This window comes from Phoca vitulina, unplaced genomic scaffold, assembly GCF_004348235.1.
Source record: "Phoca vitulina isolate PV1807 unplaced genomic scaffold, GSC_HSeal_1.0 scaffold46, whole genome shotgun sequence".
In the NCBI taxonomy this organism is placed as follows: domain Eukaryota; kingdom Metazoa; phylum Chordata; class Mammalia; order Carnivora; family Phocidae; genus Phoca; species Phoca vitulina.
The window spans coordinates 9,693,648-9,719,617 of record NW_022589749.1 but is presented as its reverse complement, the minus strand read 5'-3'; the positions used below and the strand labels follow the sequence as shown (position 1 = coordinate 9,719,617).

General features: G+C 38.0%; 2 protein-coding genes across 6 annotated transcripts in view; one reads left to right on the top strand and one right to left on the bottom strand.

Moving 5' to 3' along the window:
• KNTC1 (kinetochore associated 1) overlaps positions 1-1,439 on the bottom strand; it is a 75,434-nt gene extending 73,995 nt beyond the window's left edge. Inside the window, exon 1 of the mRNA XM_032431306.1 lies at positions 1,362-1,439. The gene's annotated coding sequence lies outside the window, so the exon portion shown is untranslated. The remainder of the gene's footprint in view (positions 1-1,361) is intronic.
• RSRC2 (arginine and serine rich coiled-coil 2) lies at positions 1,009-20,291 on the top strand. Of its 5 annotated transcripts, none has more exons than XM_032431305.1 (11): positions 1,724-1,868; positions 5,900-6,056; positions 7,234-7,277; positions 8,088-8,165; positions 9,742-9,954; positions 10,811-11,014; positions 13,196-13,318; positions 15,792-15,871; positions 17,521-17,750; positions 18,111-18,200; positions 19,644-20,291. In XM_032431305.1, exons 4-11 carry the CDS (start codon positions 8,158-8,160, stop codon positions 19,821-19,823), a joined length of 1,128 nt encoding a protein of 375 aa, XP_032287196.1. In that variant the 5' UTR covers positions 1,724-1,868; positions 5,900-6,056; positions 7,234-7,277; positions 8,088-8,157; the 3' UTR covers positions 19,824-20,291. The 5 variants fall into 5 exon arrangements, with proteins under 5 accessions (XP_032287194.1, XP_032287192.1, XP_032287196.1 ...); XM_032431304.1 differs by having other exon boundaries at positions 17,518-17,750; XM_032431303.1 differs by lacking the exon at positions 8,088-8,165 and having other exon boundaries at positions 1,009-1,868; positions 9,764-9,954; positions 17,677-17,750.
• Positions 20,292-25,970: the final 5,679 nt, after the last annotated feature.

The following is a 25,970-nucleotide window of genomic DNA, read 5'->3' as shown; positions in this document are numbered from 1 at the left end:
GGAAGGTGCTTTTTCATTTACAACCAGTTGTCCTTGAGGAAGCAATGTAATCCTTCTGTTCCTTAATTCTCTGTAATAGGAACATAGTTGTACCTGCAAAAGTTATGAGTTTTAAATATTCATGCAACAATGCTTGGTTCATGGCAAGCACTCAATATTAAGTGTTAGGTAATTTATTATTGTCATTGGTGGAAGCAGGTAACATTTAGGCTATGGTCATAGGAGGTTTTTAAATACAGGAAAAGAGTTCTTACCAAGAGTGTGAGCAAGGGTACAAAATAAAGCATGTTAGAACAGACAATAGTTCTAGTGGCTGGTGTTTGGGTGAGAGTTGGAAGGAGATTAAGATAGGAGGGACAGGTTGGGGTGAATACTTTTATGGGTCTCTGTGTCCCACATCTGAAAAAAAAATAGAGAAATATTATCAGCCTTCCAGGGCAGTCACAGTCACTCATTCAACAAATGTTTTGGATGCCTACTTTGTGTCAGGGACTGTTCTAGAGCTGGAATACAGCCCGGAAGACAGAAAAGGCCTTCAATCATTATGAAGTCTATATTCGTCTACGAAGGACAAATTAAAGAGTTAAAATGTATTGAGTATGCAAGAAGGTTTTGAATGCTTTACTCATTTAATCTGCACAACAACCCATTTTACAGCAAAGACAAGAGCCAGGGATTAAATAAATGGCCAAGGTGGCCTAAAGCGAGTAAATGATGTAGTTAGACAACACACAAATTCACGCCTATTAACTGTTACACTGCCTCCCTACAAAAATAAATAAATACGTGCACAATTACAAACAGTGCCAAAGGTTTTGAACTAAACGATGCTCAGGTGGGGGGGGGTCGCCTAAGAAGAACTTGTTAGGTAAAGGAAAGAGAGGACATCAGAGCTGAGATCCCAAGAGCAAGAAGCCAACTCTGCAAAGCTCGGGGAGAACAGAGATGCAGGCCGAGTGCAAAGGCTCGGAGGCTGGAATGAGTCTGGGGCGGCTGCCAGGCCACAGTAAAAATGGAAGAGTGCAGAAGCTAAACGAATTCCCGACTTCAAGATTGGATTTTTATGCTCGGTAATACAGGGGAAAGACACTAAGGAGACGAGTGACATGATTTGATTAACGATTTGAGATCAGTCGCGCTGCTGGGTGGAGAACCTATTAGCGAATTAAACGAAATGAAAGAGTCAGTTAAGCCCCCATGCACAAACGCTCCCAGCTGGACAACCAGCCAGCAAGAACCGACTTCAAACTCTCTCCCGCCAGCGTCTTAATGGGAAAACACCCGTATTGAGCTGAGGCCGCTGTTACTTCGACCTGAACCCACCCCCAGGTCTCTACAGCAACGCGTTTCCCACTCCTCACCTGCAACTGAAGACACTAAAGAAGAACACTCAAACTTATCGCCCCTCTTCCTGCCACCTACAACTGTCCCTAATCTCTTCAAGGTCTAGCCCACGGGTTTAAATTGGCGGGAGAATACCAAGCCCAACCCCCTTTACGGCGGCCGGAGGAGGCCAAAATTGCTTTACAATCGAAATAGGAGGTCGCCCCACCCTAAATTCCACCCATTCCGATTTCCAGGCTACGCAATCTAGGGTGTATTCTTGGCCCCGCCCCCCTCCCTGGCTTTACACGCCCCCTTCAAAAGAACAACCAATCACCTCCTCGAATCGCGTTGCTATAGAGACTCTTATCACCACCTTTTTTTTTCCCAGCAAGCCGTGCGACGCGCCGGGCCTCATCCCCTTTGTGCCATCCGGGTCTCTCGCGCGAGCGATTTAGTCTGTGGCGAAGCGTCGGGGCGGCCGGTACTGTTGAGAGCGGCAAGTGGAGGCGCCGCCCTAGCGGCTAGGACTCTGGACTATGGCGGTAGGTGCCGACTCTGAGTTTAAAACCAGGGATATTTTTCTGCTACTCTCCAAAGAGTGGGGGAACGGCTCTCAGAGCTGTTGTCCGCGCGTGTGTGTGTGGACAAAATGGCGCCGCGGCCTTCTTCTGCGCCCGCCATCATGGCTGCCTGGTTTAGGGAGGGGGAAATGAGGCGGTGTCGGTGGGGGTGGGGAGCCGCAGGGAGTGTCTTTTTTTTTTTTCCAGAACTTTCCTCATCTTTTTCCTAGTCTTGTATTCCGTTGGACCCATAGACCGGCTTCCAGTTTAGCTTACTCATTCTTATTAGTCGTTTACATTGAGTTTCATTAGGGCTTGGGAATTTACGTTCGCGTTGGGGTAGGGCTGGGGAAGAGAAAAAAGGGATGGGGGTCTTTGGAAAGTATTGGGTCAGAAAGGCGTTGTCTGTAAGGCGTAGAATGGGAGAAGAGAATCGTAACGTTTTGTTTTTTGCTTACGCTCAGTAAAATTTTGGTTGCATAATTTTAATTAGTGTTTAGTCTGTGAAAACCTTAGTTTAATCCTTAGTACAGAGCTGAGGAAGGTGTTGCTTGCTCAAAGGGAGTAAAGAAATCGACTTAATTACGAGAAGGTTTTGGAAGTACGAATTCCGATTGTCGTTCCCTTTCCGAAGCGGCTCGTGATGTAATCATTTTGAAGTCTTTGAGAAGCATTAAAATAAAGCCTTCTCGTTGGCGTTGTTTCTTAAATTTAAGAACCCTTCTTTGCCCCATTTAATTTTAAATAAGAACTATAGTTCTTTAAAAAACCTGCTCTGGGTATAAGATGCCCAATTCTGGTGGATCACATTATTGTGATTACTTAATTTTCCTTAATCGTATTAAAAGAGAAATGCAAGCATCTTGTATTCCTTTCCACTGACTAGAAAGTTCTATTTACTTATCTTCAAAAATAAGTAAGACTATAAATATACCGAAAAATTTGTAGTTTGCCCTTGCTAAAAATTGGGGTATCTGGAATTAGGATGGTTTCTGCACTCCCCTCCCCCGATACCTAATTGAATTAAGAACTGATTTTTTATAAGGTTTCAAACAGTTGGAAGGCTATTTGGTGTTTGTGCAACTAATCGATTTAATGTTTTCCTTTGTTTAAATAGTGTTTTGGGCCTTCTAATGTGCTTTAAAGAATAGCGTTGTTTTACTTGGGCTCAAATATTTTAAAAAATGAAGTCAGTTCAGACATTTGGTCCTTCAGTGCCTCCTTCAATAAAAAGACACAGTCCCCTGGAGAAGTGACCTAGTACTAAATCCAGTGTACCTTCTTTGCACTGGAAAAAGATTTGTGTACTATGTCTTGAGCATTATTAGCGTTTTAAACAAGATGTAAGTGTTAACAGTGGTGGCCTAAAAAAGCAGGTGCTGGAGTAGAAGACAGTTTTGCAGTTAGCATTTAAGACTTAGTAGTATGTACATCCCTGATAAATTGAAATCTCAGAAATTTTCAGAGAAATTTTATTCAATTGATTTTTTTGGATACTTTTCATTATACCACAATAAAATAGCCTCATGGAAATAAAAGTTTTGTATGGGAGAAGTGGCCACCTATCATTCGTAGTCTGTTTAGTGATAGGATGCTTTTTTTTTTCTATAGTATATTTTACAGGTGAAAATGGCTGTTTGGTGTAAGTTATTATCTTGTATTGCAGGATGCCTGCCTTTAAGCAAAGGGCATTTGACTTCCCTAATGCCAGGCTTCTGCGATGTTAAGCATGTAAATAAACCATTGACTGAAAACTTGTACTGCTTGGTCTAGATGCTTTTTCCATGGAAGGTTGTTTTCAGTTCTCATCATGATCTCTGGAAAAGTGAATGAGATGTGCCAGTGGTTCAGGAATGCTGGTTTTGGCAGAGAAGTCGCATGCACTGCGAGAAGTGATAGCAGTGCTTAAGTTTTGTAATTTTATTTTACCAAATGTAAGCTCTACCAGCACTTCACAACATCACAGACATGTGAAGTACATAATAGTGATAATGATGAGAACGAGAATTAAAAGAAAATGACCGGTGTTGTGAAAATCTTAAATTATCCTTAATTGTGTGTGTGATACAGCATCATTTATTTGATAGTAGACAGCAAAGAGCTAGAGTACCATCCTGGGAGAGGCAGGTAATGTTGCTGGATCTCCTTTTTAGATCAGAAAGTTGAACTTGTTTCTGTGATGAAAGCTTTCATCACAAAAATTTTATGATTCCAGAAATCACCCATACATAGAAAACTGGAGAAGGAATGTGTGGTCACATGAGAGTCTCTCCAGTAATTAGTTGCTTCCTTTGTGCTTGGTTGTTTTATTTTGTTTTTTTACCATTGTTAGAGGTTTAACACATTTATGTCTTTCATCCTAGCTGTGTGTGTAAATCTCTTTTATAATCAATTTATTCTGAATCTAGCATTGAGTTTTGCACATTTGTGACTCTCAGTAAATAGTTTCTGAAGTAATGTAATCTCTCACACTTCATTTGTTAAATTATTCCCTATTTAGTTCCCTTGGCATTTGTTTTCTGGACTGATTTTCTTAAGGGAAGGAGTTTGTTGTCATATTATTCCTCCTGAAAATCCCTATTTATCCAATCCAGACTTTTTGGTAAACAGCATGGTAATAAATATCTTAGGCATTGTGGATCACATATAGTCTCTGGCCCATTCCTTGTTTAATAATCCTTTCAAAAATGTGAAAACCTTTCTTAGGTCAAGGGCCAAGTAGTCTACCTTCCACATACTACTGAAATTGTTTCCCCTACCTTTTATCAAAATCTGACTTGGGAACATTCAGGTTTTAGCTTCTCAAAGCTTTTTTCTTTTTTTTTTTTTTTTTTTTTTTTTTAAAGATTTTATTTATTTATTTGAGAGAGAGAATGAGATAGAGACAGAGAGAGCATGAGAGGGAGGAGCATCAGAGGGAGAAGCAGACTTCCTGCTGAGCAGGGAGCCCGATGTGGGACTCGATCCCGGGACTCCAGGATCATGACCTGAGCTGAAGGCAGTCGCTTAACCTACTGAGCCACCCAGGCGCCCCTCAAAGCTTTTTTCTATGACTCATTTAAATCAGTGTCTTTCTTTGTGTGATACTCCTGTTTGTAATTTGGGCCACACCGTTCAACAGAGCCACAGAAATACTTCTTTTTTTTAATTGAGAACTAGTAACAGGAATTCATTTCTTCAATTGTTGATTGATTGCTGTGCTGAGTACTCAGTTATGAGCAAGTAAATGGGAAAACAGGGAACTGATATTTAGATGAAGGAACCTCCTCTTAAGTAAATCAGGACTCGGGAAAGAGTGTGTATACTTGATGATTTTTTACAAAATTTGCATTGTCAAAATTTATAAAATGCTTTAAAGCAGAAACGACTTAATGTTTCCATAGCCCAGAGCATATGTGAGGAGAGGCAGACCATATTTTGCAGCAGCACTGTGCCAAGGGGCTGTTTTCATTAAAGAGGGTTAATGAAATTAAGATTGGGTTCTCAGATAGGTAAGTTAATTTTGCTTATTCTTTTATAATCTAGAAGCATTCTCTGCTGTTCTTAGATTTTACAGACTTAAGTCTCTTTAAATTTTATTAGTTCATTTTAAATGCCTTTTTAATGTATGCTAATTTAAAATAAAAGTATTGGTAAAGTCAGGTAAATGACTTCGCAAATCTAAAATGGACAGCATTTTCTCTGCTTGAATGTTTATTGGAAATACTTGGAACCCCTACTCTTCCCCTTCCCCAATTGTTTTGAAAGTTATGAAAATAATGATTTTTAAAAGTTAAAGACGTCAGCCTAATTACATATGTCTCTTTGTTACTGAGTTAGTCATTTCAATTTATTTGGACTGACTTATCAGGTACAGATAATTAGCTACTTAGAAATTGGCCATTCTCATTTATTGATTTTTTTTAATTTTGTAAAACTCCAGGATGATTCTCTTCCCTCCTTCTCTTTTAAGAAATTAGAAACATTTTAAATGTAATTAAGAACCTAATAATCATTTCTCTTTAAACTTTTAGGCTAGTGATACAGAGCGAGATGGACTAGCCCCAGAAAAGACATCCCCAGATAGAGATAAGAAAAAAGAGCAGTCAGATGTATCTATTTCTCCTAGAGCCTCAAAACATCATTATTCAAGATCACGATCAAGGTCAAGAGAAAGAAAACGAAAGTCAGGTATGAATTGTTGGAAACTGTAATTACCACTATCCGTGTAGATGTGTGTATAAGACATAGATTTAGTTTTTGATATAATTAATACATGTTCTTCCCAGTTGAGAAATGAATAATGGAAGTACATTGGTAATTTTCTGGAGATTTTTTTCAGTTATGAGAAAAATGTCCTCATGCAGAAATTTTAGGACTTGGCCAAAGGCCAAAATATATGTTTAAGTTTGTGTCACAGTCATTATTTGTTAACCCTGAGATGTTTAAATTTCAGTCTTTCAACATTGGTAAAGTATTTTGAAAGCTGTGTCTGGGCAGTGGTGTATTATTCTGAGCTTATTTAACGTGCTTTTTGATGTAAGTTACAAGACCATTTTTAACCTTGTTTTTCATTTAACTTAATGTTAAAATATTTCTGAAGAGAGGTTTTGGCGATTTGAGATTTCTTACTCATTTACTTGGAAAAGAATTAGACTGATGTGGTATAGAAAGTAGGATGTTTTGCTGTATATTTTTTAAATTAGTATTGCGATTTAATGAAGAGGTTAACTGAGAAGTAGAATACTAATGAGTTAAGAGTTTTCTTTTTTTAAGATCTGGGCTGCAGTTATTTATGCTTAATGCCCACAGATAATCATCTATAAAGTAGTTAAAATGTAATTTTATGTATATATTTGAAACTGTACAGTATAAAATCACTTTTGAATAGAAATTTCTAAACTATAGCACCCTGTTGACTACTTATGCTAAATACAGTTCAAACTGTTTATTCTCATGCATTCTTGTTTTGTTCTTATTTACCTCTAATAAGCCCCTTTATAAATTTTTTATGCGATGCAAAACAAAATGGGCTAGACACAGTGTTTTGTGAATTAAGAATCTGTGACAAACTGAAAGACAGTATATATGTTTTTGATTCGTCGTGGAGGATTTTTTGGGGTTTTTTGCTTGTTTTGCTTACACTCAGTTACATTCTGGTTTTCAGATTGCTTGATTTGTTTCAAATATATACAGTGGTATTGAGTAGAATAATCCCACCCTGCCAAAAAAATAGTCTTTAGAAGATAGTAAGTAGAATTTTAATTTAGTAAAATGGATTGGAAATTGTCTTTTATATGAGTATTGGAATTTGTGTTTAAGATGTTTCTGTATCTTCTTTATGGTGAATTTTTGTATGTATTTACAGATAATGAAGGAAGAAAACACAGGAGCCGGAGCAGAAGCAAAGAGGTAATTAACACTTTGTAGTGAATAGGCACTTTAAAATTCTTGTAAAGTATCTGGTAGAAATGTTTGTGTGAATATATGATATTATCAAGGTAAGTACCAAAACTTGAAATTTAAAAGGTTAATTGGGTTATAAAATAAGCATGATATGGATTCATCATTTTTCAAGAAGATAGTTGTTTATATGAAAAGTTCATTCAAAAACTATTAATTTTATTATGTTGTGAAAATATTCACAATAAAAATTTCATATGAAGATTATAATTGGTTTTTTTAGGCCTGTCACACAGAGCTTCCATTAATCTGAGGTCCCGAGTCTCCTTATACCTGACAACTGCTCAGGATTTTCATATAGCAATCATCTTTAAGTAGGAATATCCTAGATACTTGGGCTTTTTCTTTATGGAAGATAACGAGAGTCCTCTTCTCATTAGCAAACCAGCTCAGTTTCCCTAAGAATAGTATTGAATTTGGAAATAAAAGTGTCTGTGAGGGACAGCTGGAAAGGTGGCGGTGACAGCAAAACTTGAGGAAAAAGAAAGCAGCTGTATGAAAGAAAAGCAGGAGTTAACTTGCTCGCCCACCTGAGAAGACAAGGAATGAGCCAACAAGGAAGAACAGAAGTAGGAGCCAAAAAGGGAGGAGAAGAGTCTTGTGGGGGCTGGGCAAGGGACTCCTAAAAAAATGTGGGCAGGGACTTCACCTCTTCCCCTAATGGAAGCTCTGTTAAATTTTTAATTTAGGAGAGTTTTTGTGAAAATGACTATTTTGTTTAGCTCACATGATAACATTTCTATAATAAATCATACTCAGCGTGCTAATGCGCGAAGAGACTGAACTGAAGACGCTGCAGACTCAGATAGCAAAATAATAAGCCTACTTCATGATAAGGTAACTATTAGTCATTCAAACTCCTATTTCCCTTAAGTATATCTTAAATCAGTTAAGGGTTTTAATGTCTTTTTTTTTTTTTTAATTAATAGTAATGTTATGTTTGGAAAACTGGTTTGAAATAAACTCTAAAACCTTTGGAAGTTGAACCACTTAAAGCTTTTCCAGTTTGCCACTATATGGCAAAATCAAGGAAATACTTTTATAAGCTCATATTACAGAGAACTGGCAATGAGACTAAAATTTAGCTGTGTCTCCAGGTCTCTTTATTTTTCTGCAAAATATTAAATAACATACTATGATTCTTTTCAGATATATCATGCATGTTCCAAAATGTTTGGCCAAGTTTTTGTTTTTAAGCAAAGTTAATCTTGAGTGGAAAGAAAAATGCAATGGCCTTTTGGGAAACATGAATTAAGTGTCCTGTTGTGGTAGAAAAGCAGAGGCCTGGGCATAAGAACAACATGGGGTCTGGGTTCAGCTGCTACCATGTAGCTTTGTGACTTTAGATCTTCGTTTAGTTGTACTTAAAGTAAGGGAAGTTTAGAGGATCTGAGTTTCCTTCCAGCTTTAAAATTGTGATTCTGAGATGTCCAGGTTTTTAAGCCTTAGCTAAAAGATGGATTTGACAACTTAATGTGAGGAGATCTAATGTTTATCACTTCCTAATTTGGTATGTGAGAGTAGGATGGAGACTTGATCATGCAATTAATTTTAGCTCAGTCTCTGCATATGTTGTGAAAGCAGAAACCTTGTTTTTTATCTTTCAGAGTATGGGGGAAGTATTATTGTATAATGGTATAGGGATTAATTATGTTATGCCTAGTTTGATTTCATAAAAATTAAAACAGATACGGTTGCCATTTTCTACCCTAGGTACATGAAATGTAATAGAACGTCTGCCCGTTGGGATATTGCAAGATGAAAAGTGATTGCTTCACAGTTTAGACATTGGGAGAAAAATCAAGAGCCGTCTTTTAGAGAGGATGTGGCAGTATAGCTATAAAAAGGACACTTCAACTCTGCGTAAAGTAATTTAAAATTGCAGAAAATACTAATAATTAGTAAGATTAATCTTATTTAGCAACCTAATTGAAATGCGTTTTCTGGTGCATTTCTTTGTGTCCTGATCATCTTCACTATTGTTAAGTTTTTAAACCTAAAATAATATGTACTCTGGTTATAGAAGTTGATGTGTATATGTATACGTGATCTGTTTCTCTAAAAGGTCTGTTGGAAATTTTTGAAAGTTTTGATACATGTACTCCCCTTACTCCTTTAGATAAAAGAAACATCAGGGATTCCTCTTTTTTCTGATAATAATGGTTTTTTCAATATTATTTCAACATTGAAAATCATTGTTTTAATTGTTAATATGGGGAGGAAACTGCATTTATAAAGGGGGATTTATAAAGACAATAAGATTAGTAATATTCATCTGCAACATTTGGGTGATGTGAAACTAGATCATTTTTTTTATTTGCCACACACTCCTAAGGTTACTAATGTTGCATCACAACATTTTTGTCTACTGATACCCATACTAACTCTCTTTGTTGCACTATTTTCCTGAAAGAACCAACTTCTTCTTAAAACAGGCAAGAAGACATGAATCCAAAGATAAATCATCTAAGAAACACAAGTCTGAGGAACATAATGACAAAGATCATTCTTCTGATAAAGGAAGAGAGCGACTAAATTCATCTGAAAATGGAGAGGACAGACATAAACGCAAAGAAAGAAAGTCATCAAGAGGCAGAAGTCACTCAAGATCTAGGTCTCGTGAAAGGTAAGAAGTTTTATTTATGAGTTAATGCCATTGTAAAGAGCTATATTATGTAAAGCTTTTCATGAACCCAGCAATACCCAAACAATCTTAATTAAAAAATAGATATTTTTTGCTAGCATACCTATTCCTTTGCCAACAAATGTCTGCTAATAGCTGAAGTCTTTGGGGCACTGTTTTCTGATAAAGGCAAAAATGTTCAAGACTAGGGGATAAAGGATGATTATGATTAACATTCAATTAGTGAGTTTTTTTTTTTAATTTCATGATTTACCTGTCACTTGGCAGTGAAAAAAAATATATAGCTGACTTAGTTTAAGCCAATATGACAATCTTTTTACATTGTCAGTGTAGGATTTGTTTGCTGCTAAACTCTAATTTAGATTTTCCTTTGTGGTATTGAAAACTGGGTCATGGCAGAAAGCTTGTGGGACTTTTGTAAAAAGAAGCCAGTGTTTAATGTATGTTTGGAATTTTCTGTGGGAATACATATACGTGATATATCAGATTGGATCAAAATTTTTTGTTACTAGAATAACTTGTCATCTTTAAGTTGCATAAATACTTCAATAAGGCAGTAATAGACTTTAAATTATTAAACAATCTTAAGTTGGGTTAGGATGCATTGCATTTTTAACATGTAGCTTTATTGTGTTTCCTCTGAGACATTATCAACAAGAATAAGGGCTCATTTGTTGTTACAACTTCTTCCATTAGAAGCCTCAATTAGCCTTTCTATACACAATACAGAGTAGTTTATTGCCTGGCTTGACAGCACATACTGCAGAAAATTCATAATGTCTGTAATTTGAAAAGACGCAGCTCTAAATAACTACACATTTGTGTGTGTTAATTTCAGGCGTCATCGTAGTAGAAGCAGAGAGCGGAAGAAGTCGCGATCCAGGAGTAGGGAGCGGAAGAAGTCAAGATCCAGAAGCAGAGAGAGGAAGAAGTCACGATCCAGAAGCAGGGAAAGAAAACGTCGGATCCGATCCCGTTCCCGCTCAAGATCAAGACACAGGCATAGGAGTAGAAGCAGAAGTAGAACAAGGAGTAGAAGTCGGTAAGTATTCATCATCTTGAATAAAATCAGATGGCTCCCTCACAGGGTCTGTTTATCTTCCCTCAATCTGAGAATATCAAAATTGTTGATACTGAATTTTATTTGAGTTATAAAATATTTTAACAACATTCTGATTAATAAACAAATTTAAATACTTGCATTCTTACAGATACTCATTTAATCAGATCTGTGAAGTGCAGGTAGAAATAGTCACTATTAAAATTACTTCAGTTGTTTTGGATGTTGAATTATGTTGTGTATAATCAGTAGCTTACATTTATTGCATGCCTAACATGTGCTGTGTGTTATGTCACAGCTCTTTCCATGTACTAGCTCATCTAATTCTCAAAACAACTGTTTTGTGAGTTAAGACCATAGGGCTTAGAGAGCTTAAGTAACTTGCCCAAGAAGTCTCAAATCAGTTATTAAATGGTACTGTCAGGACCAAGTGCCAAGTATGTCTGAATGCAAAGTCAGTATATGTGCTTAACCCACCATACTGTATATGCTGTTTCAGGTATTCAGAAAGATGAGTTTAATTCAAACCTATCTTGATTGAGAGGAGGCTTTAATTTGTTGAGACAGGAAGTACAATAAAGAGCACAAGAGAAAAATTTTTAATAATCAGAATGTATTTAGTCTGTACTTACTTACATCAGACAATTATTAATAGTACATATGCACAGATACTGATATTAAATAATGGAAAAGGTTTTTTTTGTTAATTTGTTGCTCAAGTTTATAAAGACAAATACAGATACAAATAGACTATGTTTATTACAGTTAATTGACTTATCTCTTGTTTATCGGGTTTTTTGTTTGGGGTTTTGGGTGCAAATGGGTTGTTTTTTAGATTTTCATTTATTTGAGTGAGAGAGTGCGTGCGCACAGGAGGTAGGGGAGAAGGAGAGCAGACTCCTTGCTGAGCAGCAAGGGGCTCTATCCCAGGACCCTGGGATCATGACCTGACCCGAAGGCAGATGCTTAACTGAGCCACCCAGGTTCCCCCAAAATGGTGGTTTTATTAAAGCCGAGGGACAGCTAGGGCCCCCTGGGTGGCTCAGTTCGTTAAGCGTCTGCTTTCTGCTCAGGTCATGATCCCAGGGTCCTGGGATCGAGCCCCACATCGGGCTCCCTGCTCAGCGGGAAACCTGCTTCTCCCTCTCCCTCTCCCACTCCCCCTGCTTGTGTACCTTCTCTCGCTGTCTCACTCTCTGTCAAATAAAATCTTTTTAAAAGGGGGGAGGCGCCTGGGTGGCTCAGTCGTTAAGCATCTGCCTTCGGCTCAGGTCATGATCCCAGCCAGGGTCCTGGCATCGAGCCCCACATCGGGCTTCCTGCTCAGCAGGGAGCCTGCTTCTCCCTCTCCCTCTGCTGCTCCCCCTGCTTGTGCTCTCTCGCTCTCTGTCAGATAAATAAATAAAATCTTTAAAAAAAGAAAAACACAGGGACAGGACCCGTGGGCAGAAAAAGCTGCTATTGATCGGTTTTTAATCAATAGTTTAGTTTTTAGTAGTTTACAAGTTTGAGCTTTACCGGTTAGGATTTTAGCGAATGTAGGTAAATGATAATTTCACCATTATCATTAATATTTTATTCTCCATCTGGGTATACGGGCCATTATTTCTGGTATTTCTAGGTTTTTTTTTATTTTTATGGCATTTCTAGTTTTGACCACTGCTAGTCTATTTTATTCTGCTCAGTGCCTATTGTTTATCTTTCCTTTTCCTAATTCTTTTGTTTTACTGATTTTGTGCTTGGGTTGTTGTTTTTTTTTTTTTTTTTTTGACGTTTACAAACTCATTGTAGATTAAAATACTAAGAACATTTAAACTATGGATCTTACTACTAGGGGTTTATCCTACATACTTACATGAATATAAAATGATTGATGTTCAAGGCTAGTCTTTGCAACATTGGGTGTAATAGCAAAAGATTGGAAAACATCTTAGTCTATCTGTAACAGGGAACGTTAAATGAACTTACAGAAAAATAGCATATTCAAGGAACTTCCAAACCTTGTGGAAACTGTAGGACAGAGGTGGAGAGGAAAGGGTCTAAAATATATTGTCTGCTGTTTGCACTTTTGTTGAACCTCTGTAAATATAATTGATTTTGATAAAATGAACTAATTATTACTGCTTTGCCATATTGCAACATGTGAAATACGATTTATTACAGAGATAGAAAGAAGAGAATTGAAAAACCTAGAAGATTTAGCAGAAGTTTAAGCCGAACTCCCAGTCCACCTCCCTTCAGAGGCAGAAACACAGCAATGGATGCACAAGAAGCTTTAGCTAGGAGGTGGGTATATTTTCTATTTGATGCATTTTTCCTTTTCAATTTGAAGTAGATACTCAATTCTGTGGACAAAGTGAATGCTTTCAGGGTTTAAGTCAACTAGTTAAATGTAGCCATGATACATACTGTGCCAATTTTGATCTAGTACTAAGTAGTTGGTTAATTCTCATTTTAAACATTTACCCATTTGTGCAACTGGAAAGATTACGATGTCTGCAGCAGTTTCTGTTTTCTTTCATTATTGACTGATTCATTTTTCTCAAATTTAGGCTCCTAAATATGTTTGGTTTGCAATAGAAACTTTTTTGGAAATCTTAAATCTGATTCAGGAACTCTTAAATTTGGCCTCTGAAATTGCATTGTCCTTTTGTTTTTTTCTTCAAGAAGACAAAGTCTGAAACAATTCTTTCAACAGGTTTCTTATTTTGAAGGTGGCAAATAATAAACATTACAAGGTGATTTATTTGATCTTGTAAATTTTACTGCTGTGATAACAGGGAGATCGTTTTATGTTTTAATTCTGTAAGCATTTCAAAGATGTTCTCTGGTAATTGTGGGACTACACACAGGGCTGTCTGGCTGAAATGTGCAAAACCGTTGAAAGAACTGCCTCATAGAGAGGCAAGAAGTAAAGTAAAATCCAAGTGCTTGTTTTCAGGTTTTCCCATATTCTGAAAACTATACTCTTGATTTTGGGTTTTTTTCCTTATGAAATTGAGTTTGTATTTTTTTTTCATTACAAAAATACAGTTATCACAATGTAACCTGATGGGCTGCTGCCCTGTGAACCCAGCCTGGCAGAAACTCCAGCTGAACAGCAGCAGCAGCAAAGGTGTGAGCTCGCCCCTTCTTCATTCCATTCACCTTAGTGAATGGTGTTAATTCCAACCTGCAATGGCCATTTTAAATACGCATCAATAGTAGTGAATCATACTTTCTTTCTGAAACTAAAATCAACAGAATTAAATAATTTATTATATCTGAAGTAATTTATTAAGAATGGTCTGTTAAGTTTGACCAGTATTTTTTTTAAGCCCTAAAGTCTATTCTTTTATAAGTTCATTGCGCTTTAATTTTTGGCTTTTATTAAAGTTGAAGCTATTACTAGGATCTAAAACTTTAACTTAAAAAAATCTACTTAGTGGTTTTCAGATGACAAGTTTATATGAAATAACTCTTTTAAGAAATAACAGATTGCTCCTTGGCTACTTTGAAATTTGAAGGCAGATCTTTTGTTAATAAGATACTACGGTATATAGACCTTTTTGTTGTTCCTTTTTTGTTTTTAAATAAGGACAATTTTTGAACTGCTTTGAAAATAGTTTTAATATCTGTGTACCAACATTTTATTTTATTTTATTTTTATTTTTTTATTTTTTGTGTGTGTGTACCAACATTTTAATGTTACCCCTAATCAGAAACTTATTCCCAAGGACAAAATCAAGTCTGTACTATGTCTTTCTTGCATGTGTGCTCAATAAAAGGGAATAAAATTATATTGTTTTATTCATTTTATGTAAATTCAGCAGTTGTTAAAGCCGATGCCATTTTCTGCCCATAGTACCCCAAAACAAAAAACCTTTTCTTTAATCTTTCCCCCTTTATACCACATTAAAGGAGGAAGGGGTTGGCTTTTAACTTACGATTGGGAAATCAAGGACTCTTGAAGAAAAGAGGTTTCTCTTTCAGGAACTCATGAAGATGATACTAACAATTTGCTGTATAAGAAGTAGATAATGACTTGACAGTACATTTAGTATATGTATTAGTAAATTTAGTGTGAACTAGTGTCTGTTTTGTCTGAGGATGAATTTGTGTTTCATGTTTCTAGTTTCATTGCTAATGATAAATTTCTTAAGCTGCTAAAGGTTAATTCTCTAATAATTTTCCCCCATTTTATTAGATTATAGAGAATGGCAAATAGGGTTTATTTGCCCCTTCTTTTACGTTTGGCTTTTTAATTTTTATTTAAGGCTATGATAAAGTCTTTTTACAAAAGTCGTAATTGTTATGTTTTGATTGGCTTTATCCTATATCCGCTTCCCCCAAGAAGCATGTAGGTAATTCTGTAAACATTGTTTACTACTTTTAACGTACCCTAAGACTTACTCAGTTCTCAATATGTCATTTGCAAGATGTAATTTTATCCTTACTGCTATAACCAGCACTGATAAAGTTTGAATAATTTTTATTTTTTAAAACTATTCTCTGTGGGAACTGTGTGTAAAAGCTATTCCAGTTTTTTGGCTATTCCATGAATTTAAAAATGTTTAAAACCAGTATTGAAATATTCTTTAACTGTGACTCTCTTAAGAGTGAATGCTTTTTTCCCCACATAACAGATACCAATTTGTGTTAATCTTAATTTAAAATTCTATGTTAAGTGTTTTGTTTCTATACATGTGGAGAAATACAAAGATAAATATGGGTTTTATATTGAGCATTATTTTAAATTTATTGAAATTGTCTTTCACAGGTTGGAAAGAGCAAAGAAATTACAAGAACAGCGAGAAAAGGAAATGGTCGAAAAACAAAAACAACAAGAAATAGCTGCAGGTAATTTATTTTCTTTACTATGGAAGTATGGCATTTCTTTGTAGAAAATCTGAAAAGCTCAGAAAAATACAGGAAGAAAATCACCCATGATCCTTGCTACCCGTCAGTGCACTGTAAACCTGTTGTTAGTGAAATGTGAACCTTCATACCTCATAAATTCTTTTTTTTTTTTTAAAGATTTTATTTATTTGACGGAGACACAGCGAGAGAGGGAACACAAGCAGGGGGAGTGTGAGAGGGAGAAGCAGGCTTCCCGCTGAGCAAGGAGCCCAATGCGGGGCTCGATCTCACAACTCTGGGATCATGACCTGAGCCGAAGGCAGACGCTTACACGACTGAGCCACCCAGGCGCCCCATACCTCATAAATTCTTCATGCATATGTATTTCTTACTTGGTTGGTGGCCTGATTTTGACAGTCACTGTTCTTCATATAACACTTTAGCCATCACTGCACATGTCTTTTAGTCATGATTTTATTAAGTTTATTAAAATGATGACTGAACTGGGATAAGAAATCAGGTTATTAGACATAACACAAACGTTGCCTGTGGATGACTAAAGGTGATCAGAGAGAGCTTATTGAATTACATGAAATGTAGTCTGGAAGGTGTTTTTTTTGACATTCCTAGTAAATCGGTACTTCTTGAAATAATATAAAATTGTACAAATTGTGTATGGCTGGCAGACTCAGTTGGTAGAGCATGCAACTCTCAATCTCAGGGTTGCGATTAGATTGGGTGTAGATTGATTAAAATTTTTTAAAAATTTCAAGAAATTGTACAAAATTGCCTTTATTCATTTATTTATTTTAGATGGGGGAGCGTGGAGGGTGAGGCAGAGGGAGAGGAGGGGAGAGAATCTTAAGTAGGTTCCACACCCAGCTCGGAGCCCAATGCAGGGCTTGATCTCACAACTCTGAAGTCATGACCTGAGCCGAAATCAAGAGTTGGAAGCTCAATCGCCTCAGCCACCCAGGCACCCCCACCATTTTACTTTTAATACATGATTAGAACAAAACTTTCATAACTGGATTCCCATAGTATTAGTAATTAAAAGAATTTTCTAAGCTTATATTCTGGGATGACAGAAAAATAAGTAATCAGAACAGTCTTTCTGTTTACAAAAAATTGACTCCGTTCCTGACTGAATCACTTAAAATGGAAATACCAGGCAGGGCATTTAACTTCTGTAGGATTTGGGCTTTGGATTTGTTAAATGTGCATCATACTTGTTTAATATCTTAAATGTTTGTTAAGAATTTCAAATGAAAGTCTAAAGAACCATTTTGTAAGCTTAACCATACAAATAGTATTTGTTTTTTACAAGTTTAGCTACATACAAGTACCATAATTCATTTTCTTTGAAATCACAAATCTTCTTACTATTTGTAGAATTCTTACTATTTTTAGATATGTAAAGTATTTGTACATATAAGGGATCATATCCGGAAATGTCTATTATAAATATTTTCAATAAATTTTTCCTAAAATATTAGTTGCTTTATAAACTAATCTCCTTATTTTGGTAAAAGTATTCTGCCTTTTTGTTAGGTTAGTTCTTATATATAAAGGCACTACTGTACTGTAAATCAGGAGGTTGGTTTTGGTTAGTCTTAAATTAAATCTATGCTTCTCTTCTGTCTTAGCAGCTGCAGCCACCGGAGGTTCTGTGCTCAATGTTGCTGCCTTGTTGGCATCAGGAACGCAAGTAACTCCTCAGATAGCTATGGCAGCTCAAATGGCTGCCCTGCAGGCTAAAGCTTTGGCAGAGACCGGAATAGCTGTACCTAGCTATTATAACCCAGCAGCTGTGAATCCAATGAAATTTGCTGAGCAAGAGAAAAAAAGGAAAATGCTTTGGCAAGGCAAGAAAGAAGGGGTAAGTTCTTTAATTCTCCTCTTTTGTCATTTATTCCTAATTAGCAGTTGCTTAGGAAAACAAACTTGGATTGAAAAAGATTGGTTTGTGTTTATTTTTTTTTCTATAAACTTGATTGTTTTAATTTACCACAATTTAGTGTTGGAAAAAGATTGATCTAAGAAAACCAGTAGCGATTCAAAGAAAAACAGTATTCCCATACATTTATAATGGGGGAAGATGCTCCTTGGCTTAGGCTTTTTCATAAACTGAAAATAATTATAAATTGCATGGCACAATGCTGTAAATGTTATCATTTCTTTTAGACCTTATGACTTAGCTAAATTTTATGAATTGTAAAAGTTCAGTGTTTCTTTACAGGACAAATCCCAGTCTGCTGAAATATGGGAAAAATTAAATTTTGGAAACAAGGACCAAAATGTCAAATTCAGGAAATTAATGGGTATTAAGGTGAGTTACACACTTTGAATTAAAATTCATATTAACTTAACATTTTCAGGTTAACATTGGTCCTCACCCTAAAAGTTAATTTCAGTAATATATGAACTCTGGGTACTTTCTGGTGGTGGTTTGTTTTGTGCTTCAGATTAATTTCACAGAATTATGTTGTCATCATTAGCTGATTATACAGATTATTAAATTTAAATTAATGTGGTTGTTGATTATAACCTATTTATACCTTAAATGAACCTTTTTCTAGATCATAAGCTTTTCTTAGTAAATAAAAATGAAATTGTAAATGGGAATTAATGAATTTGCTTTCTAAAAAGTGCTCATTTAAAGCTAACTGTAGGGACGCCTGGGTGGCGGCTCAGTTGGTTAAGTGTCTGCCCAGCTCAGGTCATGATCCCAAGGTCCTGGGATCGAGTCCCACATCAGGCTCAGCAAGGAACCTGCTTCTCCCTCTGCCTGCCGCTCCCTGTGCTTATGCACACGTGCGCTCTCTCTCTCTCTGACAAATAAATCTTTAAAAAAAAAAAACAAAAACTGACTCTACTCGGAGTTGCACCTTAATATTTAATGTTTCCAGAAAGCTTTTTTAAAGATGTAGGGTTTTTTGGTGGCTTTGTTTTTTGTTTTTCTTGGTGTGTGTGTTGTTTTGTTTTGTTTGAATAAAGTGGAAATGTACAGATTTCATATAACAACCCGGAAGAAAGTTCACAAACGCTCAGGTATTGATTACTTAAGGGAGTTGGTTTTTCATTGAAGGGATATTTGGCTTAAACTAAGCTTCACTAAACTGGCTTTTTTGGAACATTGCCAGACAGCCTTTGCATTTGCTGCTACCTTTCCCTGCTCTAATTCTTTTCTTAGCTCCCAGCATCATTCCTTCCTTTGGTCTCTCTCAAATGTCAACTTTTTAGTCCTTTCTCATTTGCCTTCTTAAAAATAGCAAGCACGGGTAGCCTGGGTTGGCTCAGTCACTTAAGTGTCTGCCTTCAGCTCAGGTCATGATCCCGGGGTCCTGGGATCCAGCCCTGCATAGGGCTCCCTGCTCAGTGGAGAGCCTGCTTCTCCCTTTCCTCCCCACTCATGCTGTGTCTCAGTCTCTCTCTCTCTCTCTCTCAAATAGTCTTTTAAAAAATAATAGTAAGACAAAAATAGCAAGCACACCATCCCCATTTTCTGTTTTTCTCCTAGACTTTACTTACATATTGAATGGTATGTTCTACATTTTCTTTCTCATACCCACTAAAATGAAGATTTTTGTTATATCCTGGTTTATCCCAATAGCTAGAAAGAACATTGCCTTGCACTCCATGGGTGCTAAATGAATGAATGGAAGGTAAATACATATCCTAAAAATGTGATTTATCAGTACTGTCAGTTGAGAAGAAGAGCCTATTCTCATTTCCATTTATTTTAATAATATATTTTTTATCTGAAATTTAGAGTGAAGATGAAGCTGGATGTAGCTCAGTTGATGAAGAAAGTTACAAGACTTTGAAGCAACAGGAAGAAGTATTTAGAAATTTAGATGCTCAGTATGAAATGGCAAGATCACAGACCCACACACAAAGAGGAATGGGATTGGGTTTCACATCATCAATGCGAGGAATGGATGCAGTTTGAAAAAGATCAGACTTTAATGTTTGGGACTTTATGGACTTCTGGTTCTGATGTCAGGTCCTTGTTCACCAAACAGCTAGCATTCTAGCTTGCATGGGTGTTGCATTGACTTTAATTTATTGAAAAATACGATTTTTTGTAAATATCAGATCAGTGATACTGGTGTTAGTGTTGTAATCAGGTTAAACACACTTCCATTAAACTTGACAGGACTATAGAAGGACAATATTTTTTAGTTCATGAATTCTACTTTTCAAATATATAAAAGCTGCAGGTGGGATAAAATCTCATACATGGATATTTCGTGTCCGCTGTCTTGTGTACTTTTGTACTTAACCTTGTACAGTTATTTTCATCTCTTGAAACATGAAAGAAATGTTATGTAGATGTTCTTTAGAAGATCTGGCCATTTGGTACATAATCCAGCACAAATACGCTGGGTGGTGATGACAATAAAAATGGTTTTCTCAACACTGGTGTTAATTTAAGTTACCTGGAATTCTTATTTGAATTTGTTTCATAGTTTTTTGTAGCATTTTGCAATTGCTATTACAGAGCACTAGGTAGAAATTCCTTTTTTTTTTTTTTTTTTAAGAACAGTTAACTGCTCTAGGTAATACCATGGTGAGCAAAACTGTAAAAGGGAGTTGGGAGGAGTAAACAAACTTACTATAATAATACTGTTTTCCTACTACTGTAAGGAACAGAATTGGTGTACAGTATTTGTTCATTATTCCATATGTTATTCAGGAAATAGATTAATACATTAAAGGGATGTAAGCACTTTTATTTTAATAAAGTGCCTTATTACAAGTTCTTGGTATGCCCTTTGCTCATTAAATCCTTTGAAGTCTTCAGTAGCACAAAGTACTAAACTATTAGAAAATCACTTTGTCACTAAGTTAAATAGGGCATAAGTTCTGGAGGGACTACAGAACTTAAAATTCATTTGCTTTTATTACTACAAAATTCATGATTCACCTTTTCCTAGAAAAATCCTACAACTCCACATTGTATTAGCACAGTACAAGGGAAGTGTACTTAATGGTAAAACTTAACACCTTTATTTTTTAAATTTATTTTGAGAGACAGCTGGGGGAGGGACAGAGGGAGAGAATCCTTCACAAGCAGACCCCTTGCTGAGTGCAGAGCCTGACACGGGGCTCTATACCACAGCGCATGAGATCATGACCTTAGCAGAAACCAAGAGTCAGAAGACAAACCAACTGAGCAACCCAGGTGCCCGTTACACCTTTCTTTTTAAAATGAGTTCATGAAGTCTGGCCAACTTGCTTATTGGGCATGTTTTGTGATAAACGATGTGTGGTTGTACTATAAGATTTTTTTTTTAAGTATTTTGGTAAATGTTTAAATTACGCTTTCCTAGAGCCAATAATTTTATGAAGAAATGTCTCTTCATCATGCTTCAGTGACAAAGTCAAGTTTCTGGGGGAATGACACTGGTTTTTTTCATTCTGGAGTCCCCACAATTCAAATTTTTCAGGTTAGCTGTATCTTAAATCAATTTCATTAGAAATTTTCATGGGCAGGGTGCGTGGGTGGCTCAGTCATTAAGCATCTGCCTTTGGCTCAGGTCATGATGGGATCGAGTCCTGCATCAGGCTCCCCACTCAGTGGGAAGCCTGCTTCTCCCTCTCCCACTCCTGCTTGTGTTCCCTCTCTTGCTGTGCCTTTCTCTGTCAAATCTTTTAAAGAAATTTTCATGGGCTGGGACACCCGGGTGGCTCAGTTGGTTAAGTGTCTGCCTTCTGTTCAGGTCATGATCTCAGGGTCTTGGGATCTAGCCCTGCGTTAGGCTCCCTGCTCAACAGGGAATCTGCTTCTCCCTCTTCTGCCCCTCCCCCCTGCTCACATGGGCACGCACGCGCTGTCTCAAGTAAGTAAATAAAATCCAAAAAAAAATTTTTTTTATGAAGATTTTTTATTTATTTGACAGAGACAGAGAATGGGAACACAAGCAGGGGGAGTGGGAGAGGGAGAAGCAGGCTTCCTGCGGAGCAGGGAGCAGCCCCATGCAGGGCCCGATCTCTAAAAGGCAGTGTGGAAATGAAAGCACTACTTTAACTGCTGCTGTGTTTTTCCATAGTATTTGAGGTGCTGGCCATACATAATGAGTGATATGATCCATCCTGCACTCATCTAAAGCAGTAATTTAAAACACTGTAGTAGCCAAGTTTAAACAAATGAAACTAACTTTGCAATATCTAAAATAATTCAACAGGTAATCAATTAATTTTGAGGCTCAGTTGGTTAAGCGTCTGCCTTTGGCTCAGGTCATGATCCCGGCGTCCTGGGATCAAGCCCCACATCGGGCTCCCTGCTCAGCAGGAAGCCTGCTTCTCCCTCTCCCACTCCCCCTGCTTGTGTTCCCTCTCTCGCTGTGTCTGTCTCTGTCAAATAAATAAAATCTTTAAAAATAAATAATAATAAAAAAAAAGATTTTACATATTTTTAAAACCAGGGTGTATGTTTTTAACACATCCCAATTTTGACTTATCAATAGCCAGTCCCACATAGCCTGAGACAACCAGATTGGACAGTGCAGATCTAGAGGGAGGCATGTAGGTAAATTTAAGTTGCATAATTAAACATGAATAATTAATTTTTGGAGTCCTGGGGGGGCGGGGGTGGGTGTGTGGTGGAAACTATTTAACTGCTTAACATTTTGTACTCTTCCCCCCCCCCCCCCCCCGCCTTTTTCCTGGCTGTTACTGTGTTTTCAGTTTCAAAGCCTTGTACTCCATGATGGATATGTTGGGGTTAATCCTTGAAAGCAACATAGTTGCTGTCCAGGATATATTTTATTTTTAAATAGACTACTCACGACCTTGATCAAGACCTGAGCTGATGGGGAGCCTGGGTGTCTCAGTTGGTTAAGTGGCTGCCTTCAGCTCAGGTCATGATCTCAGGGTCTTGGGATTGAGGCCAGCCTTGGGCTCCTTGCTCAGCCAGGAGCCTGCTTCTCCCTCTGCCTGCCACTTTCCCTGCTTGTGCTCTCTCTCTCTCAAATAAAATCTTTTTTAAAAAAAAAGACCTGAGCTGTGACCAAGAGACGGACACCATAAGGAGGGCACATGATGTAATGAGCATTGGGTATTATATAAGACTGATGAATCACTGAACTCTACCTCTGAAACTAATAATACACTATATGTTAATTAATTGAATTTAAATTGTATTTATTTATTTTAAAATTTTTTTTTATTTGACAGACAGCGAGAGAGGGAACACAAGCAGGGGGAGTGGGAGAGGGAGAAGCAGGCTTCCCGCTGAGCAGGGAGCCCGATGCGGGGCTCGATCCCAGGACCCTGGTATCATGACCCGAGCCGAAGGCAGACACTTAACGACCGAGCCACCCAGGCGCCCCCTTTCTTTTTTTTAAAGATTTTATTTATTTATCTGACAGACAGTGAGAGAGGGAACACAAGCAGGGGGAGTGGGAGAGGGAGAAGCAGGCTTCTGGCAGAGCAGGGAGCCTGATGTGGGGCTCAATCCCAGGACCCTGGGATCATGACCTGAGCTGAAGGCAGACGCTTAACGACTGAGCCACCCAGGCACCCCTGAATTTAAATTTTAAAAAAAGGTTGGACAGTTAACCAACTGAGCCACCCAGATGCACCCAGAAGATAAGTTTTTTAAAGATTTTATTTGAGGGGCGCCTGGGTGGCTCAGTCATTAAGCGTCTGCCTTCGGCTCAGGTCATGGTCCCAGGATCCTGGGATCGAGCCCCGCATCGGGCTCCCTGCTTCGCGGGAAGCCTGCTTCTCCCTCTCCCACTCCCCCTGCTTGTGTTCCCTCTCTCGCTGTCTCTCTCTCTCTCTCAAATAAATAAATAAAATCTTTAAAAACTTTTTTTATTTGAGAGCACATGAGAAAGCAGAAGGGCAGTGGGAGAGGGACAAGCAGACTCCCCGCTGAGCAGGGAGCCCAATGCACACACACAATTTCTATTGGACCCACTCCTAGTTCTTTCACTCTGGCCATCACCACCAATTTCTGTAGTGGTCCTCAGTCCCAGCCCTTTGAATGTCTCAAGATTCAATCATAGACTCTTCTCACTCTGTATCCTTCATTATGCCTTTACCTTTTACTGTAGTTATATTTAATGTCCTTAAAAATGTGGGCCAGCCAGATGTTAACCTTTAGTTCAGACTTTTTCTCAGAGCTTTACCCAAAGATTCAGCTGCCTAGTAAACATCTCAACTGGGGCTTAGATTTTACCTTCAATATATCAATGTGTAGGGGCACCTGGGTGTCTTAGTCAGTTGAATATCCCACTCTTGGTTTCATCTCAGGTCATGATCTCAGCGTTGTGAGATCAAGCCCCACATGAGTCTCCATGCTCAGCACTGAGTCTGCTTGAGATTCTCTCCCTCTTCCTCTGCCTCCCTCGCCCCCCGCTCCCGCTCTCTCTATATATAAAATCTTTTTTTTTCAAAGATTTTTTTTTTTTTTTAAAGATTTTATTTATTTATTTGACAGAGAGAGACACAGTGAGAGAGGGAACAGAAGCAGGGGGAGTAGGAGAGGGAGAAGCAGGCTTCCCGTCGAGCAGGGAGCCCGATGCGGGGCTCGATCCCAGGACCCTGGGATCATGACCTGAGCTGAAGGCAGACGCTTAACGACTGAGCCACCCAGGCGCCCCAAAGATTTTATTTATTTATTTGAGAGAGAGAGAGAGCACATGAGAGGGGGGAGGGTCAGAGGGAGAAGCAGACTCCCTGCAGAGCAGGGAGCCCGATGCGGGACTCGATCCAGGGACTCCAGGATCACGATCTGAGCCAAAGGCAGTCGCCCAACCAACTGAGCCACCCAGGCACCCTCTAAATAAAATCTTTAAGAAAAAAAAATATGTATCAATGTGTAACAAAAATGCTTCAAAAAATTTCTTTCACCAGTCCAGTTGCTTCTCTCTTGCCTCTGAGGATAAAATTGCCTCAAGGTACCACATAACTTCCCTCGTTGCTACCAAACCTGGCCCACATCCATCAATCATTTATTCAACCAGTTTATCTATCTATCTATCTATCTATCTATCTATCTATCTATCTATCTATCTATCCGTCTATCTATCCATGAGAGAGAGAGAGAGAGCACAAGCAGAGGGAGAGGGAGAAGCAGGCTCCCCACTGAGCAGGGAGCCCGACCAGGGCTCGATCCCAGGACCCCAGGATCATGACCTGAGCCGAAGGCAGACGCCCAACTGATTGAGGCAGGGACCCCTATTCAAACAGTTTCTTAAGTCAGAATCCTGAGAAATATTCATGACCTGTTTACTCTCATTTCTTGTATCCAACCCTCCAATTAGCTGTTGCTTCAATTTTATCTTTTTTTTTTTTTTTAAAAGATTTTTATTTATTTGACAGAGTGAGACACAATGAGAGAGGGAACACAAGTAGGGGGAGTGGGAGAGGGAGAAGCAGGCCTCCTGAGGAGCAGGGAGCCTGATGTGGGGCTCGATCCCAGGACCCTGGGACCATGACCTGAGCCGAAGGCAGACGCTCAACGACTGAACCACCCAGGCACCCCTCAATTTTATCTTCTAAATATTTTCTACTTCTAAACATCAACTCTCCACCACTATTCCCACTACCCTAATCCAAACATGTATTGGTTCCACTACAAAAACCTATCAACCTACTAGACTTGGAATTTTACTTTTGCTGGATTTTCAATCGTGTTTCTATCACAATCAAGACCATCTTACTAAAACGGAAATGTGTGAGTCACGAACACACCATCTGTTTGAAATGTTGAAATGACTTCCCAATTTTGGGGATGGAGAGAGGATCCCTAACTTGGTCTGTGAGCACTGGCCTAATGTACCAGCCTCATTGTGCTCCACTCTCTTCTCATTTCACCTGCATATTTCTTCTAAGGAGGAGGCTCTTAAGTCCATCCGCGGTACTCTCACCACCAACTTTGCCCTCCTAACACTTCATGTTTCAGTTCAAACCTCAGTTCCTCAGTTCACTGATTCCCACAGATTCTGTCAAAGTAAATCGTTACATACCCATAACTTGCTGTTTTTATTTCACATATTTTTTTAATATGATGGACACCTATCAACATCCACCTGGACCCAAGAGTGGGAGCAGTTAGGGTTATTTTGTTGTCGTTTCTTTCTTC

Bases quoted from the DNA above. Each gene is read 5' to 3' on its own strand.
- RSRC2 (XM_032431301.1), top strand. The intron at 9,955-10,810 runs GTAAGAAGTTTT...TGTTAATTTCAG, and splicing joins AGATCTAGGTCTCGTGAAAG to GCGTCATCGTAGTAGAAGCA. The intron at 17,751-18,110 runs GTAAGTTCTTTA...GTTTCTTTACAG, and splicing joins GGCAAGGCAAGAAAGAAGGG to GACAAATCCCAGTCTGCTGA.